The following is a 19,312-nucleotide window of genomic DNA, read 5'->3' on the forward strand; positions in this document are numbered from 1 at the left end:
CCTCTTCTCCCGGTCCAGCTGTTGCTTCGGGTTCTGGCTCAGTTGCAGCCCATTCCCACGAGAACAGTCCTTATGGTTCCACTGTGGCCGGCCCGGCCTTCTTTTCAGACGCTGCTTGATAGGTGTCCGTACCCGGGGCGTTTTTCCTGAGGCTTCGCCTCTTTCAGCAGGCCGAATCGGTCCTGTCCGTGACTGGTTCGGCCTTCTCTTTGGCTCTTCGCGTCTGGTATTTTGACGCAGGTATCGCCATCTCTATGGTGTTCAGGTGGCTTTGTTGACGGTGTCCCACCTGCGAGCTTCGTCTTGGAGACTGTATGACGTTTATTACGTCTTCTCGCGTTTTGTTTCCCCTCCGGCCTGCTCATGAGTCGCCTGAGCCATCCTGGTCCTTGTTCAGGGTGCCTTCTTCTCTTCCCCTCAGTTTGTGGTAGCCCCTTCGGTTTCAGTTTCCTCCTCTTTGGTACGGGTGGTAGCTTTGTTGGTGTGCAGCCTTTCTCTGTCCTGGCGACGGTCGAGACGGCTGCTTTCCGGAGGGGTTCTTGGGGTATTGGTACTTGTTTGGTTTGGCCGGGGGGTGCGTCCTGTGTTGTCCAGTTGTGCTTTTTGCTGTTGCCGGCGTACCGTGCCTGGGGATGCGCTGTGGTTGATCCGGTTCCTTCGTTCCCTGTTTTCAGGGCTCGGGTCTCCCGGGTCGTCCGCAGTGTTTTCCTTCTTACTGCGGTCTGTCTTTGCGCCCGTGCTGTTCAGACGTTTACAGCAATTGCTGCTGTGTTGGTGACGTCTCGGGCTCATTTCGGGCGCGGGGAATTGTGGGTCGCACAGGTTTTTGGCCGCCCATCCATGTGTGCGTCTGTTCTTGGGCGTTCTTGTTGCCTTGAGTCGCAGGTTTGCGACCGGTTGTCTTGGCTTTGCGTTGCAGAGTTTGTGGCGGCCGCCTCCCGGGTTAGCCCTTTCTTTTCCTTCTCTTTGGGTATGAAGCTCCAGGGAGCCGTAGGGGCTCCCCACAGAAAACCAGCGTTGAATGTAATGAAACGCCATTTTCTGGGTGAGCCCCGGAGGCTCCCTGGAAACCCTCCCTCCCACCGGTCGGCGGTTTTTTCGCGTTGGTTGAGGCTTAGCTTCCGAACTGGAGCTTGGCAGCCGGCGCGGTAGGTCCGGGGCTCCCCCCTCCCCCTCCCGGGGTGGGGAGGGCTGCGCGGACGATCGGCGCGGCAGTAAAGTGTGATGTTTGCTTGTTTGCTTGTTTCCTTGGGATTGTAGGGAGTTTTCTACCTCTCTGTTCGGTTTTTGTTGTAGTTTCTTACCATGTGGGGTTTGTTTTGTTACGCCTACCTTTCTGGGTGCCTAACCCCGGTCGATGGCAGATAAGGAAAACCCCCAACCATATGGGGTTTTCCAGGGCCATTGCTCCCTGAAACCTCTCTGAAGGGGCCAGGTTCTGGCGCTGGTCCCTGGTAGGTCTGAACTCCTTAGCTAATGTCCCGGTCTAACATAACACACATTAGCCCGATAAGCTCCAGGGAGCCTCCGGGGCTCACCCAGAAAATGGCGTTTCATTACATTCAACGCTGGTTTTTTTTATCTTAACCTGTCAGTTTCTTCACAGGAAAATAGCCAGAACAGTAACAATGATGCTCTGTGTGTAAAAGCTGTATATTTGGGACTGAACTTTTTACTGAACACATACCTGCGAACAAAAGATAAGGAAGAATTTGTGATCAATCAATGGATGCACTTGCTCAACACTCTAGTACAGCAGTCTCGAGAAGCTTGCAGCTGGGCTGTCAATTACTTTTCAAGTGAAGACGGAGGAATGCACATTGCGCCACTTTTGCTCGAGTGCCCTAACAAAATGATCCGAGGACAGTTCAGGTTAATATACAGCGTATATGAATTATTGGGATCTCACATAGATACAGTACTTCTTTTAATGACATTAAAACTTTGTTATATTTGAGTATAATTTAGTCTGATTAACTATTTCTAGCACATAGTGTAGGCATCCATATTTAAATATTTCCAAGTACTTGTGTCCATATTTTTTTCACAATTATATGGCTGTAATGAAGTACTTTGTATTATGCCAATAAATCATCATTTGAACACATTATTAAAGGAACTTCAAAAGGCTTATTGGACTATCTAAGGCATTCATTGTAGAAAATAAGTTTATAATAACATGACTGGTAAATTAGACATCCAGCAAACAAATTACCAATGAGTTGGGTGTCCTGAACCATTATTAAGTTGTCACTTTCTCATGTTTTCAGATTTGTGAGTGGGGTGTTTAACACTCATTCACCCACTCATACATACTTAGATTTCCTTCATTCATTTGTATATACAGTGTGTGTATATATATATATATATATATATATATATATATATATATATATATATATATATATATATATATATATATATATATATATATATATATATATATATATATATATATATATATGTCGTACCTAGTAGCCAGAACTCACTTCTCAGCCTACTATTCAAGGCCCGATTTGCCTAATAAGCCAAGTTTTCCTGAATTAATATATTTACTATAATTTTTTTCTTATGAAATGATAAAGCAACCCTTTTCTCTATGTATGAGGTCAATTTTTTTTTATTGGAGTTAAAATTAACGTAGATATATGACCGAACCTAACCAACCCTACCTAACCTAACCTAACCTATATTTATAGGTAAGGTTAGGTTAGGTAGCCAAAAAAAGCTAGGTTAGGTTAGGTTAGGTAGGTTTGGTAGACGAAAAAACATTAATTCATGAAAACTTGGCTTATTAGGCAAATCGGGCCTTGAATAGTAGGCTGAGAAGTGCGTTCTGGCTATTAGGTACGACATATATATATATATATATATATATATATATATATATATATATATATATATATATATATATATATATATATATATATATATATATATATATATATATATATATATATATATATATATATATATATATATATATATATATATATATATATATATATATATATATATATATATATATATATATATATATATATATATATATATATATATATATATATATATATATATATATATATATATATATATATATATATATATATATATATATATATATATATATATATATATATATATATATATATATATAAATAATATGTTGTACCTAGTAGCCAGAACGTCGTACTCGGCCTACTATGCAAGGCCCAATTTGCCTAATAAGCTAAGTTTTCCTGAATTAATATATTTTCTCTAATTTTTTTCTTATGAAATGATAAAGCTACCCATTTCATTATGTATGAGGTCAATATTTTTTTATTGGAGTTAAAATTAACGTAGATATATGACCGAACCTTACCAACCCTACCTAACCTAACCTAACCTATCTCTATACGTTAGGTTAGGTTAGGTTAGGTAGCCGAAAAAGTTAGGTTAGGTTAGGTAGGTTAGGTAGTCGAAAAACAATTAATTCATGAAAACTTGGCTTATTAGGCAAATTGGGCCTTGCATAGTAGGCTGAGAAGTGCGTTCTGGCTACTAGGTACGACATATATATATATATATATATATATATAAAGTGAATAAATGAAAAAGTACAGTTTTAGGAGAATCATGGGTAAATATTGGTTTGGAAATAGGGATATTGATTTGTGGAACAGACTGGGTAGCATAATAGATGTGGGATTACTTGAATGTTTCAAGCGTAGACTAGACATGTGGTTTGTTTGGATGGATATAAATAGGAGCTGCCACTTATGGGCCAATAGGCCTTCTGCAGTTTCTTTAATTCTTCTGTTCTGATACATACTTTCATTGATACATTGATTCTTAGTAGGCATAAATTACATTATCCTTAACTATTGTACTGCACCGACCATGACATCATGGGGAAGGTGGGTGCGCTGCCCTACATATGACATTTGTTAATATTTGTGAAGTTTACCAGTGAATAATATATTTGTATTTATTTAGACTGTAAATTTATTAATTATTATTTAATTGTTGTTTCTAAACGGACTGTATATTTTATCATTTATCTTCACTGATAAACTTCCACTTCACACAATTTTGGGGGTTTATAATTTCAACTACACAAAAATTAATCCATGAACTATTATTATTGGTTAGATTAATTATTGTAAAAGTCATATGATTTTTATCTACTAATTGTTATGGTTATTATTTGAAACATATCACAGCTTAGCTGTCATTGTAGTAGAAGTTCTGCGTAGCCAAGCTGGACTCTATTCAGTCATGTGGATCATGGCGTCGTTGAGGTGCAGGACTAGACAAGAATCAGTCACGGGGTCTTGTTTCACTAGACGATGCTCCACATTAGTAACTTCCACCCATCTCAATTTACCTGCCAACAAGTTACACCATAAATTCTACTACAATAATGTATTCAATTTATATGAATAATTCAAATAATATAACCTGTTGGATGATATTAAATTTGCTAACTCTTGTGCATTATTGGGCATACATTATAACTGCTACAGTACATAAATAAATGAAAGAGCTCTAACACTTCAATACTGAACAGAAATATTGACGTCTCAGGAACCGATGGTGTCAATCTGAGCTGCTCAACTCCATGAGAATAACTTGTAGGGGTGACAGAGTGAAATTAATGAAATTAATACTTGGGATGACAGTGGACACTTTTAAATCAGTTCCTTTTTTAATACGGCTTCTCTCTGCTCCCTCCTCGGGTGTCACCTTATCGTGCACTTTATATCGAGAAGTGGAAAGAGGGTTCTGTTAAATTTCATTTTAGTAAAGGTAATTAAGTTCGGTCCTGGAAAATGCTTTTATGATGATTACAGTCCACAGACTGTTGCTTTAAAAATTAATTTATAAATATTATTTGTGGGCAGAGTTAATTTTGGTGACGTGGCAATGTAATTCTCATTTTCTAGTACAAATTTGCCACGTACACAATTCTTAGTATGGGTTAACTAAAGTATTTTATTATGTGTTTATTTAATACAGTATTTATTTACATAAAAACAGCAACTTTTCACTTGCATCTTATGCTAAAGATTAGTAAAGGGTATCGGAATTTCCGAGAGCATATCATAAGATTCAAAATTCCCGTGGGTACACAGACCTCGCATCCTGTTCCTCAGGATGTCGGTAAACAGACGCCATCTTGAAAAAGAAATTGGCTGCATCCCTCCTGGCTGTGAGGGAGACAAAATGTCTAGAGTGGGTCCTTAATCAGTGCCTCTCCAGTAAATCTGTTTATGTGAACCACTGTTAAGCCCAGTAGATACCTTTATTGTTTAATCTGTGATGTATGCTAGAATTAGTTAAATAGGTAATTGCCTGGTTATTTTATGAATGGCATAGATGTTATTACCCACCCTTACACCATCAAGCCTTCTACTTAATATTTTTTTTGTTTTCCACAGCAACCTATTAGGTTCTATCTTCAAGGCAGAGTATGATCATTGTAATTGTGTTGATAGTGTGCAGAGTATAATGAAATACCTCATCTCTCTGATGGTTTCTGATGTGCCTGCAGCTGTCAAAACTTCCTACCAATATTTTTCATTATTGTACTGCTATTGCCAGCAGGTAAGTTGTTGAGACATAATTTGATTAATTCTTTAATTGCACTAGGCAATAGTGGTTGACTTGAGAAAAAAGGCATAAAAATGCCATTATCAATCTCCTTCATGCACTTTTAAAACTACTGTATTGTAATATTAAACAAACCCCTAGACCAAGTAAATGCTGCCATCAGTTGGCAGCATTATCAAATGTCACTCCAGGCTCTAGTGCCAAAATTTTTAAATCACGTTTCATTCAGATAATCACACTCACAACTAACAGTAATTTCCGTAATAATTTTGTTACATATTTAAGGTAAACTATGATATTTTGTATATTTTAACATGATATATACAAGTTATGTATAAGTAATTCATACTTAATAGCCAGACTAGCACTAATTGGCCTGGTATGCAAGGTAAATTTGACCTAACAGTCAGAGCAATTTTGCTTAGTTTCAATTTTGTTGTTAGTGTACCCCTAATAATCATAACATGTTAGCAACATCAATTTATGTATTTGGTAACACTGAAAAATAACCTGAATATAGGTATGTTCAGGTTATTTTGTTTTGACTCAATTTAAAAAAAAAATCATATGTACATTATTATGTAAAACAATTAATTTCATCAGATACATTTTTTTTTAATTTATTAAAAAAGAATTTTTTATTAACCTTTCAACTGCATATAGTGACCAGGGTCGTTTCATAGGTGGAGCACACAGTGACAAGCATTACTTTCAGGTCTAGCCTAAGATTTAAAATTCCTGGGGTTACGTGGGGCGCACATACACTTCCTTAGGTCTCCAGTAAACGGATGCCATCTAGAAAAAAAAATTGTGGGCACCCCTCCTAGGTGCAGCAGTCTTCACTATCATGTTCTGGGCTGGTGGGGGTGCCTGGAGGGTTTTGGCAGTCTAGCAGGGTCTTGGAGGCACTGTATTTGATTAATGTTCCTGGGCTCTAATCATGCCTGTGTGTCCTAGGGTCATCTGCTTCATCCATTTGCCTTGTCTTCATTTTGAATACCTGCAGTCTCTCCTCCTCCCTGGCGATTCCCTAGAGTTTCCTCTCCGTGGGTAGTTAGCCTCAGGGAGCCACAAGGATCATCCCTAGAAAACTAGCATTAAATATAATGAAATGCATTTTCCTGGATGAGCCCTGGTGGTTCCCTGATTCCCTCTCCCTTTTGGGTTTGTCAGTTGGTATGTGTGATTTCTTCACATTTGCTCCAGAACTGGCATGGAATGTGGGGGAGAGACCTAGATCTCTACCCCCCCCCCCCCCCCTCTCCCTGCTGGTCAGGAGTTGGTGCTAACGATCTCTAACTAGTTTCATGAAATTCAGTCATTTTTTCTTTACATTGGGGAGTGAGTTTATTAGTTTTGAGGCATCAGTCTCTTTAAACTTAACAGTGGTATGCATTGATTTGCTAACTTTATGGATGCTTTTCCAGTAGGGTGACAGTGTCACCCATTCTCTGCACTGCACTTCTGTGAGCGGGCCAAGTTCTGGCTCTGGTCCCCGGTAGGCCAAAAAGAACTCCTCGAATGATGTGACCTAGTAGTTGGGAGCCATCTTGGCTAGATAGCCCTAGGGAGCCACCAGGGCTCATAAAGAAAGAGGTACAGGGTATTTCATTACATTTGTGACAGGTTGTGGTATTGCAGCTATACTGAACCAAGATGGTATGGCTCTCCATTACACAGATAAAAAAAAATTGCTGCTATTGGCCTTGTAGTGTGTAAGTCGCAGGTGGAAACAAATGAAAATCATCAAATAAATAATTAAAACAATTTACTGGAATATTAATGAACAAAATGGCACCTGAGAACACTTGGCTATCATATAATGAAAAGGTGAACAAGATAATATGGAAATTAATACAAAAATAACTAAGAAATTAGATGAATATAATGCATGAAGATATACTGGTGTAGTGAAGACAGCTACCATACCACCAATGCATCAGACACATGGCGTAAGCTGAAGGCAGATGACGGGTGAGAGGACCAAGGTGACCCAAGAGCACTAAGAGAGAGACTGCCTCTTCAGGTTGTTATAGATTCAGCTACTGGGAACAAAGAGTTCCAAGCAGCACGGGCTATGGTGAGCCCGTAAGCCTCTTCAGGGAGGTGGCGCCCTTTATATAGTCTGGCGGTGATGACTCATCCGGTGTCAACGCAAGGTGGACATCTGGTCAGCTAACAAACTTCTAGTTTGTGGCTGGTGGTGCCTTTGTGTTGAACTGCACCACTGCCAGTTGAAGGCCGCTAACTGCTTGTTTGTGGGGGGCAAACTACCGGTTAGCAGAGGCACCAGGCTTGCCTCTGAGTCGTACCAGGCTGTGCCAGACCCTGGCGGGGGGGGGGGGGTACGGAGAGGTGGCAGGACTGATGACTCACCTGGGCTGGTGTAGAGATGGACTTCCAGTGGTCTAGAGGCATTGAAGGTGAAGGGAAAACGCAGTTCCACTGCTGTGCAGGGGATTCACACGACACATTCAACACTGGTTTGTTGTCTTCTCTTTTTCCTTCTTACACTGTTGAACCATGAGTTTGCAGTTTTTCTTTCATCCACTTCCTTTTTTGAGAGATACGAACGGATCCATTGTTTCTTTGTATTTCTGTGTTGTGAGTTCCATCATTACAATTTGCTTTGAATGTAATGAAACACCTCTTTCTTTTGGGTTTAAGGTGACTCCCTGGACCTATTCTTTTTTTCCTTCTAGGTGAGTCCGTTTTTTCTTTTCAGTGGCTCTTGACTGAAGTGGCTCATTGACTGATCCATAAACTCTTGGTGCTATCACCCAGTGGTGGGCAGTTTGAATTAGGTGACCTGCTTAACAATTGGGCCGATCGTTTCCAGAGTTGTTGACTTGCCTTGCAGGTTTCTATTTTGTCTTACCCTGCTTATCTGGTGGGGCTGCTACCCTGATTTCCTGCTCTCTCCAACTATTTGAGGGAAAGAGGGGGCAGGTTTTAACGTCTGGTCTCAGGTAAACTTTTTGTGCCTCAAGGGCCTAGTGTGACTATTGGTAAGAAGCTAACTAGAGCGGGTAGCTTCACAAAACCACCGAATCAACTGGGCTGGTTGGTCTGGACCAGCCGGACCAACTGGGCTGTCGTGGATATGCGGGCCTGCGAGCTGCTCCAAGCAACAGTCTGTTGGACCAAGCTCTCACTAGTCAAGCCTGGCCTCGGGCCTGGCTTCGGGAGTAGAAAAACTCCCAGAACCCCATCAAGCAGGTATCATCAATCTACCTCCAAAAAGAGGCATTTCATTACATTCGACTTTTCTTTTTCATAGGCAGAGTGGATTCTTTTATAATAGTTGCACTCAAAGGGTTCATTATCAGCCAGTATATTTTGGTGAAATATAATTCTCATGTTCTGTCTCATAAAGGCAGTTTTAAAAATATACAAGTGAGGCAAATGTAACCTGGAAGAATTCCTTCCAATTGAAACGTAACAGGGCCTCATTCGGCCCGTAAGGGTCTGTTTATCAAGAAAATATTGGTCATGGAGAATTTTTCTTTCATTTTTCTTTTTTTTTCTTTTTTTTACAGGGAAGTGCTCAGTGCAGGCAGATTCTTAACTTGGGTGGTTTCTCAAGTCTCCTCAGTTTTCTCTTGGGACCGTCTGACTTGGAGAAGCGACGGTGGTCTCCAGTGCAGGCTCAAGACTTCGGTCCTCTACATTCTGTAATAGCAACGTTGATTATAGCTTGTGATATGTGTCCTCATCAAACTACAGGTAAAACACTTAATGGTTTTGATGGACTTATCAATGGATGTTGGTCTGTGTTGTGTAACTTGATTGATAGATTATCATAATTCTTAAACTGTCATTCAAATTATTTAAATTTATATCTAACAGATCTTAAGATTTGCTAAGTTTACCAATGGGGAAAAAAAGTGAAAATCACTTTGAAACTATTGCATATTCTGAAAAAATAAAATGATTTTCAAATATAAAATTATTACAGCAGTAACATAAGTTTAAATATATCATAAGATTTGTGGCAATTTAATATAATTTACTGTATATTCTTTTACCTACAAACTTTGACACTACATAACAAATGCAATGTTATTGCATTTGTATTGGAACCACAGGAATACTATGTGATAAGAAAAGAGAGGGAAGGAAGAGTTGGAGAAGAAGTGGCTCTGCTGATAAGAAAAGACAGGAGTTTTGGACATCCTGAACTGTGAAGGAGTCAGTGACTACATAATAGGCACCATGGCAATCGGAGGGCAAAGAAATAATAATAGTAATATATTGCCCCAAAAATGACATAAGGCCCAGACAATCTTGCTACCTTATGGAGGTTCTGGGGATCAACGGCCCCATGACCAGGCCTCCCAGTTGTTCATCTGGTCAACCAGGCTGCTGTATGCAGCTGCTCGTAGCCTGATGTATGAATCACAGCCTGGTTGATCAGGTATTCCTTGGAGGTGTATGTCGAGTTCTCTCTTGAACACTGCGAGATTTGGGCCAGTTATGCCCCATATGTGTAGGGGGAGAGAGTTGAAAAGCCTTGGGCCCTTGATGTTGATAGAGTTCTCCCTCAGCATACCTATTGCACAAGACAGGAATATGATAGAAACAACATGGCTACTGTTAATATAATAAAGAAAGCAGTTTCTGTTTCTTACAGGAACAGATCTAGACTGTAAAACATGAGAGACTTTAACCATGGGAAGAAAGACTGGGAGAACAGGGGACCCAAATGGAAGACCAGATTCCTGCAGAGCTACACTATTGAACATGGCAACAAGAAATTTCCTAGGCCAACATGTCAAGGGGCCCTCGAGGATGAGAGGAGAGGAAGAATCAGCTAGATTCTATGTGATTTGGTCCTGAATGAGTCGGACATAAGGGAAGTTGGAAGCCCACTGTTGGAATGAGTGAACACAATATACTATTATTTGAGTATTTGGTGGAGTTAGGGTTAATCTCCTACTCAAAAAAAAAACAGAAGGCAAATGACTGACATACTGTAAGGAAACTATACGGAGATGAGAAAATTCCTAACAGTAATACCATGTGAAACAGAACTCAAGAGTTAAGTCTATACAAGACATGATAGATTACATCTCACAAAAGTGTTTGGAGGCAGTTAATAAGTTTATCCCGGCCCAAAAAGAAAAGAATGAGAAGCAAGAGATGGTTTAATCGGACATCTGAGAAAGCAAGGCACTCAAATACAAGGGCATGAAGGAACTACAGAAATAATAGAATGCCAGAGGGCCAGGAATGAATACCTCAGTGTGAGAGGAGAATCAGACACACAGTATGAAAATGACATGGCAAGACCAACCCAAAATTGTTCCTTCATGAGGAAAACAACAGTGAAAGAACAGGTGATGAAACTGAGAATGGGGGAAGACAGGTACACAGATAATGATAGAGAGGTGTGTGAAGAACTCAATAAGAGATTCTAGGTCGTCTTCACAGTAGAACAAGGAGAGGTACTTGAACAAATATAGGTGGCAACAAACCAGGAAGCTTTGGAAGGGTTCTAAATTACCAGAGATGAAGTTGGGAGGCATCTGTTAGATCTGGATGTGAAAAAGGCTGTTGGATATGACAGAATCTTTCCATGGATACTAAAAGTGTGTGCAGAAGCACTTTGCTTGCCACTCTCCATGGTGTAAAAGTCACTGGAAACAGGAGACCTACCAGAAATATGGAAAACAGCTATATACTGTAGTTCCAATATACAAAAGGACAATAGACAAGAGGCACTGAACTTCAGACCAGTGTCGCTAACTTGTATACCATGCAAGGTGATGGAGAAGATCATGAAGAAAACTTAATACCTGTAACACATCTGGAGAGAAGGGATTTTGTGACTTACTCCCATCATGGGTTCAGGAATGGCAGATCTTGCCTCACAGGTCTAATAGAATTCTACAACCAGGTAACAGAAATTAAGCAAGAAAGAGAAGGGTGGGCAGATTGTATTTTATTGGACTATTGGAAATCCTTTGACACAGTACCCCCATAAGAGGCTGGTGCACAAGTTGGAGAAACAGGCAGGAGTAACTGGTAGGGCGCTCCAGTGAATAAAGGAGTACATAAGTAATAGGTAGCAGAGTGTTACTGTGAGGGATGAGGTCTCAGGATGGTGTGATGTCGCTAGCAGAGTCCCACAAGGCTCTGTACTTGGACTTATCCTCATGTTGATATAAGTAAATAACCTTTCAGAGGGTATAGACTCATTCCTGTCAATGTTTGATGATGATGCTAAAATTATGAGGAGGATTAAGACGAGAAGACAGCATGAGGCTACAAGATGACCTGGGCAAACTGAAGGAATGGTCTGACAAATGGCTACTAGAGTTTAGCTTCAGCTGATACAAAGTAGAGTAATGAAGATAGGGGTTGGGAACAGAAGACTGAAATCCTTTTTCATTTGGATTCAATCTTTTTAGAATTTTTTTTTGATAGAAGGTAGATTATTTTCATTAGATGAAATCATCCACCATTTGGGAGATGAAAAAATCTCTCTCTGGGAGAGAGAAAGACCTAGGAATTGATCTGACGAAGATGACCTAATGTCAGACCTAGCTCCTGAAGCCCACATCAAGAGGATATTATCAGCAGTATATGCTAGGTTGGTCAGCATAATACCTCAAATCCTACCTTACTGACAGGCTCCAATATGTTTCTGTGAATAATACAATTTCTCCCACCCTACCCATCAACATTGGTGTTCCCCAGGGCAGCATACTTGGCCCTCTCCTCTTTCTCATCTACATTAATGACCTTCCAAATGCCTCTCAACACCTCAAACCAATTCTATTTGCTGACGACACAACCTTCATTTACTCCAGTCCTGATCCCCTTGCTCTAAATGCCACAGTAAATACTGAGCTAAATAAAGTCCATCTGTGGCTAACTGCCAACAAACTCACCCTTAACATTGACAAAACCTTCTATATTCTGTTTGGCAATAAATCCTCTAATCAAATAAATCTCAAAATAAACAATACCCAAATTTGTAACAAATTAGATGGCAAATTCCTTGGCATCCTCATTGACCACAAGCTGAATTTCCAGGGACACATTCTAAATATATCAAAAAAAGTTTCAAAAACTGTGGGCATTCTTTCTAAGATCAGATATTATGTACCACGCCCTGCCCTGGTGACTCTCTATTACTCCCTTATCTATCCATATCTCAACTATGGTATTTGTGCTTGGGGCTCTACTACCCAAAATCACTTACGTCCTCTAATTACTCAACACAAAGCTGCTATTAGGACAATATCCAATTCTGGCCCCAGACATCACTCGGTACCCCTACTTAAATCTCTGAATATGTTAGACATTAAGTCACTGCACATTCTCTCATGTGTATTATACATATATAAAACGCTAAACTATAATGCCAATCCTGATCTCAAAAGCTTCATAGAAGGTTGTATCAGAACCCATGAGCATCACACCAGAAATAAATACAGTTTTGATATTCCTAGAGTACGACTTAATCAAACTAGAAATGCTCTACAAATCAAGGGGCCCAGAATGTGGAATGACCTTCTCAACCATGTTAAAGACTGTACCTCTCAACCAGTTTAAGTTAAAAGCGAAGCTATACCTAATAAATTCCCTGTAACCTACCTTACCCTTCTATTGTCAACCAATGTCTGTTTTTTTTCTTTAAAGAGCGCTGTTTGTCGACATAATTGTATTTGTGCTGCTTTTTCATCTATGTTTTCATTTCTTGTTTTCATTCTACTCATTATGCTCAATTAGTATTAAGCTTGTCATTTAAGTTTATCATGCCCGAAACGCTTTGCGTAATAGTGGCTTTAGGCATTGTATGTACTAGCTCTACCTATAAGTCAAACAATTCTTGTAAATATTTATTGTATGTATGTACCTTACCTAAATAAAATTGTATTGTATTGTATTGTATTGTATATACCACATATGTCAGACCGATCCTGGAATACGCAGCTCCAGCGTGGAGCCCACATCTAGTTAAGCACAAGTCTAAATTTGAGAAGGTTCAAAGATATGCCACCAGACTGGTACCCAAGCTGAGGGATATGAGCTGTGAGGAGAGACTATGGGAACTGAAATTCACATTGCTGAAAGGAAGAAGAGTTAGAAGAGACATGATCTCCACATACAAGATTCTCAGAGGAAGTGATAGGATAGATAAAGACAGTTTATTTAACACAGGTGGTACATGTATATGGGGACACAGGTGGAAACTGCATAGTCAAATGAGCCATCTTCTTCTCTTGAGGTTATCTTGAGATGATTTCGGGGCTTAGCGTCCCCGCTGCCCGATCCTCGACCAGACCTCATTTTTGTTACACACCCTCATGAAGCACCCTGTAGCAGCTGTCTAACTGCAAGGAATCTATTTCCTGCTAAGTGAACAGGAGCATCAGGGTGAATGAAACTGCCCATTTTTTTCCGCCTCCATCGGGGATCGAACCCAGAACCTCAGGACTACGAATCTGAAGTGCTGTCCACTCAGCTGTCACGCCCAACTGGAGCCTGACATTGGCTGCATTGGTACTTGGTGCATTGGAATACATTCCCATTGGTTGCATTGGTCATAGAGACATTAGAAGGAAGTTCTAGTGTCTAAAATTCTAGTTTTTAGTGTCAAAGTAGTAAACAAATGGAACATTAGGCAGTAATATGTTGGAGGCAAACTCCATACACAGTTTCAAATGTAGATTTGAAAGAGCCAGTAGGCTCAGGAATCTGTACAACAGTTGATTGACGGTTGAGAGGCAGGACCAAAAAGCCAAAGCTCAACCCCCTTAAACACAACTATAATAGTTGAATTCTAGTTGTTCATATTATTGCCTGCTTACTAGAAATGTACCCACTGCTGATTTTAATTAATTATATACATTTTCTAATGTAAATTTTGTTGTGTTTTATCTTTTATGATCAGATTCAACAAGTGAACAGAAAAGCAAAATTGAACCCAAGAAGTTAGTGATGCCTGGAGAAGTGGTTCAGGTCTTGTACGGTGGAGATCAGTCTCGCTGGTTGAAGGAGGCTGTCATGGCTTACAAAGAAATAACAGGCAACATACCTCAGCTGACATTGACATTAAAAGAAGCTGCAACAATGAATTCTTCATTCACCAGTGCTCTTTTGACAGCAGTGATGGTAAGTAAGCTGGTGTGTTTTTGAAAATCTGAATTGGTTTTTTAAAGCAGTCATCTTATGTGGATCTTACCTGCAATAGGTTCTGGTGGTTATTCTACACACCAAACCTGACCTGCGGGTAGCCAGGCTTGACTTGTGATTGCTTGATCCAACAGACTGTTGCTTGGTGTGGCCAGCAGACCTACATATTCACTACATCCCAGTTGGTCTGGCACTTCTTGCAGGAAACTGTTTATTTTCTTGGGGGGAGCTCCTTCTGGGTCCCTGAGCCACAAGGTTCACTCTGTGCACATCATACAACTAGATCCCATCAGTCGTATAGTTGTATTGGCCTACCAGGGACCAGAGCTAGACCCTGGTCCTCAACCTCACAGATGTGCAGAGAGCCGTGGTATTTATGTATTAAGTTATTTATGGCATCCACTGGGAGAGGCACCCAGAAAGTTGGCAAACCAAACAAGTCACTTCTGGCTTCAGTGAGACCAGAACCTTGAGAACCACCCAAAGAACTCTCCAAACTATGTAAACAAATGATAAAAAAGGTATCCCGAAACTAACATCAGTTCATTCACCCCACCTTCCCCACTTTTTTCATGAAAGAAGAGGAGGAGGGAGGCGCCCCGTGGTCAGCCGGCAACTCCACCCAAAGTTCTACTCTGATTGTAAGAGTGTGTAGGGTTGCCGCTTTGTTGCTCTGGCTCTGCTGCTTTGCTTTCAGCTAAGTGATGGTTTTTGCTTTGGAAGCTGTTTCAATACACTTTGGTGTAGTGTTAACTTAACACTTTGGGCCAGAAGTTAAGAGCACTTGGAGCTGCATGTGCTCAGTGTTGTCTTCTCTGTGCACTCAATAGTGCTACTCTTGAGCCAGATTGATCATGTATCCTCTGAAGGTGCTTGTCGAGTTCTCTTTTGAACACTGCAAGAGGTTGGCCAGTTATGCCTCGTATGTGTAGGGGAAGAGTGTTGAAAACTCTTGGGCCTTTGATGTTGATAGAGTTCTCTCTCAGCATACTTATTGCACATCTGCTTTTCAGTGGGGCTCTTTTTGCACATCCTGCCAAACCTTCTGATCTCATGTGGCATTATTTCTGTGTGCAAATTGGAACCAGTCCTTCTAATATTTTCCAATTGCAAATTATTATGTCTCTCTCCTGCCTGTACCCTAGGAAATACAGATTTAAAATTGTTAGGCTGTCCCAATAGTTTGATGTTTTATTGAGAGGATTCAGCAGTAAAAGGTCTTTGCATGCACTTCAAGTCAGCAATTTCTCCAGCTTTGAATGGGGCTGTTAGTGTGCAACAGTATTCCACTCTAGAGAGCACTAATGTCTTAAAAAATATCATCATAGGTGTGGCATCTCTTGTTTGGAAGCTGACTTGGTATGCCTTCCCCTAAATGAGGAGATTAGTGCAGCAAACTAGTGCGCACAAGTTACACAAAATTTTGGTAGTGTGTTTTCATTGTTGGGGGAAGTTCTTTTGCCAGTTTTGCAGTTGTAGTCTCGGTTTTTACTATGCAGTGGTCTGTTTTGGTTTACCTATCTTTCTGGGTACCTTTCCTGGTGGTGGCAATTATGATTAACTTAAGTGTAAAGTATTCATAGACCATCACTCCCTACACCTCTCTGATGGGGCCAGGTTCTCTTGCCCCATCAGAGAGGTGACTGTGACTGATTGCACCAAGTATTATGGCACTGATCAGTATATGATAGCTTCAAGGAGCCTCTGGGGCTCACCCAGAAATTGGCGTTTCATTACTTTCAACGCTGGTGTTTTATAAGGTGACAGTCGTTGTAAGTGCTGTTAAGCTTAAATATTATTAATATTTGTTCCTCTTTTATTTCAGACTGAATATGCAAAGCCTCCTTCAAATATGTTGAAAAATTTATCTCAGCTCCTCATAGAAATATTGGTAAGATTATTATTTGTAGTTAATTTTATTTGGATATCATATAACATTCTGTGCATTATATTATTGTCCTTTTGGCTAATATTTTTGGTATGTCTAATAGGGATACTTTACTATTGCAACAAAGTGACGAAGCAACACTTCGTCCAACTATCCACCTGCTTGTTAGTGCTCCCCCCCTCATGGGGAGGTGGGTTGGGGGGGTAGCCCAGCCCGGGTGATCCGTGCTGCCCACCATCTAATTCTTGACATGTGTGCTTGGCGGTCGGATATCGCCTATGACCGTGGTTTCCTGTTCTGGGAGTTTTTGCCTTGTGAGGCTGTTCCTGCACTTGTGGTGTTTGGCCAGTAGTTCCTGTGTAACAGAGCTGCATGCACGTAAGGCTGTCTTCCCTAGGTGCTACGTGAGTACAGCACTTGCATGGTCAAGGCTCATTTTTCCCGTGGTGTTTAGGATTCACTCCCCATTACAAGACTTCCTTGCATGTGGTTTTCTCCCCCCTTGGGGTGAGACGGGGTCTTGGGCTTTCTGCCTTGCCCTGGGTGATGGTGCGCCCCACCATCGACTGGCGGGGTGGACCGCGGCTGGTGTAGCCTGCCTAAGCTATCGCATGGCAGCGACGTTTCTCTCCGACTGCTTGTTTTTGTTTTGGTTTCTTGGCATTTTTCACCTATTACAGAGGAGTTCTGTTTAGCACCTCATTAGGCTCCTAGGTTTGGTGGTGGTACTCCTCTGTTGCCCCCGAGGCTTTATAGCCACTGCCTGTGGGCGGTTTGCCTGCATCAATAGGGTTTACTTGCTTAACTGGCCCCAGTACCTGGGCTTCCTGTAGGGCTCATTCACTTTAAAGGGCCCTGGAAAACCCCTGTGGGCTCGGTCATATCATGGATACTTCTTCTGAGCCCACTCTTGCCTTGAGCGAATTCGAGGGTTGTTCGTTGCCCTTGCCTCTGGTGATGATCATCCATTCTGCCTCTGCCATGCTGCCTGTTGGGTCGGGGACACTACAACCCAGAGTCTTATGGGACTTGCTCCACGCTTATGCTCCGATTCACTCATCCCTTACCTGATATTCTGAGGGATCAGGCAGCTGCTGTGTTGCATAAACAGTTCTTTATATTGCAACAGGCCAGGTTGGCTGCCCCATTGGAAGCCTTGGAGCTATCCTGCTTGGATTTGGGGAGTTGATCGCTTTGGCCTTGATTCAGTTTTCGCTTCCTCTTTCTTTTCAGGTGGGCATGGTTCACCCTGCTCCTTCTCCCCATGCTTCTGACTCCCAAACGTCTGAGGATTTTGGAGTCGGGGCAAGGTTTAGCTTGGGGTGAGGCTTGGGTGACTTCGAGGGCTGCCCCTTCCGATACAGGCTTGGAGGTTGTTGAGCCTTTCCTTCCCACCAAGGCTTCTAAGTCGACCCAGCCGACTCCCTTCTTTGAAACCTTTCCCCTGGACTCCGCCTTTCCTTCCACCAGTGGGTGGAGATGAGGGCTCTGCCTTGGGGCCTGTGACGTTGGCTTCCGGGGCTCTGGGGAGTCTTGAGTGGGGCTCTTGGGTTCCATTTGACCCCGCTTGGGCCCTTGTGCCCTCTGCACAGGGTCTCCTTCATCAGGGTAGGGAATTTTCACACCCCTCCTTTCCTTTATGAGTTTGAGTTGGGTTGGGCTAACAACCTCCTCCCCCCTGGATTCGTTTCCAGATACCTTTGGGTTCCTCGGATTTGTCTTTCTGGAGGTTTTTGTCCTCTTGAATTTCCCCTGTAGTGGTTCGGGAGGCTATTGGTGCTTACCTCCTGCAAGATCCGGTTTACGCCTCGATGAGGGATCCAGCTTCCTTTGAGGTCGCCTTCTCTCCCGTATTGGGTGCGTTATATGGTTCCAGAGCCATCCTTGCTGGCAGACTGTCCCTTCTTTTCTCTTGGGGCATGGCATGACTTGTCGTACCCGCACGCTTGAGTGGCAGGAAGTTACCACTGTGTTGCAGGTGTTCTTGGGTGGCTCTCTAAGAGTTTCTCAATGAGTGCCTCTTTGCCCCTGTGCTTCCTACTGATGTTGGTCTGGTGCAGCTTCATGCTCAGGTCCCCATTCTTTCGGCTGCTTTGGTTGACAATAACTGGCAGACTTGCAGTCACTTGGCCTCTGTCTTGCAATTCTTCGGTCTTCTAGAGCTGTCTACGGATTGGCTTTCTGAAAATGCAGGGTCACAGGGCCTTGGTCGCTTCGGCCTTGGTTCAGTCTGTGCCGCCTCTTTCTTCCAAGGTGGGCATGATTCGCCCTGCTCATTCCCTTCCCTCCTGCTTCTGGCTCCCAAACGTCTGAGGATTTTGGAAGCTGTTTGCACCGATCCTCCTCGAGGTGGTTTCCATGTTTTTACCTCCCGTCTCGCATGTCAAGTTGTCCTGGCTCTCTTGTTAGATACAGCTTGGGCCCTGGCTCTTCAATCCGTTTCACTGTCTTGTCCTCTTTTGTTTCAATAGGACTGTGTCTCAGATTCTCTCAGTGACTTCAGTTAGTTGCTGGCCTATTTTGGATTTGTTGGTTCTCAGGGAAGGGGGGGTGGTCCCGGCCCTCCCAGAAGGGTCGTGCCAGAGCTCAGGCTTTCTTTGTTTGGTCGGAGTAGGCCAATGATGCCAGTTTCTGAGTCTGTGGTTACCCCGGTGCCTTCATCTGATCGGTGCGGTGTTTACT

General features: G+C 41.9%; 1 protein-coding gene across 3 annotated transcripts in view; it reads left to right on the top strand.

The window, feature by feature from the left end:
- The window catches only part of LOC123764144 (ubiquitin carboxyl-terminal hydrolase 24), a 167,919-nt gene that overhangs the window by 138,796 nt on the left and 9,811 nt on the right, over positions 1-19,312 (top strand). For all 3 annotated transcript variants that reach the window (XM_069329848.1, XM_069329847.1, XM_069329849.1), the window contains 5 exons: positions 1,607-1,872; positions 5,424-5,589; positions 9,135-9,321; positions 14,501-14,721; positions 16,568-16,633. In XM_069329848.1, the coding sequence (XP_069185949.1) occupies positions 1,607-1,872; positions 5,424-5,589; positions 9,135-9,321; positions 14,501-14,721; positions 16,568-16,633 (906 nt within the window). The remainder of the gene's footprint in view (positions 1-1,606; positions 1,873-5,423; positions 5,590-9,134; positions 9,322-14,500; positions 14,722-16,567; positions 16,634-19,312) is intronic.

This window comes from Procambarus clarkii, chromosome 23, assembly GCF_040958095.1.
Source record: "Procambarus clarkii isolate CNS0578487 chromosome 23, FALCON_Pclarkii_2.0, whole genome shotgun sequence".
NCBI lineage: Eukaryota > Metazoa > Arthropoda > Malacostraca > Decapoda > Cambaridae > Procambarus > Procambarus clarkii.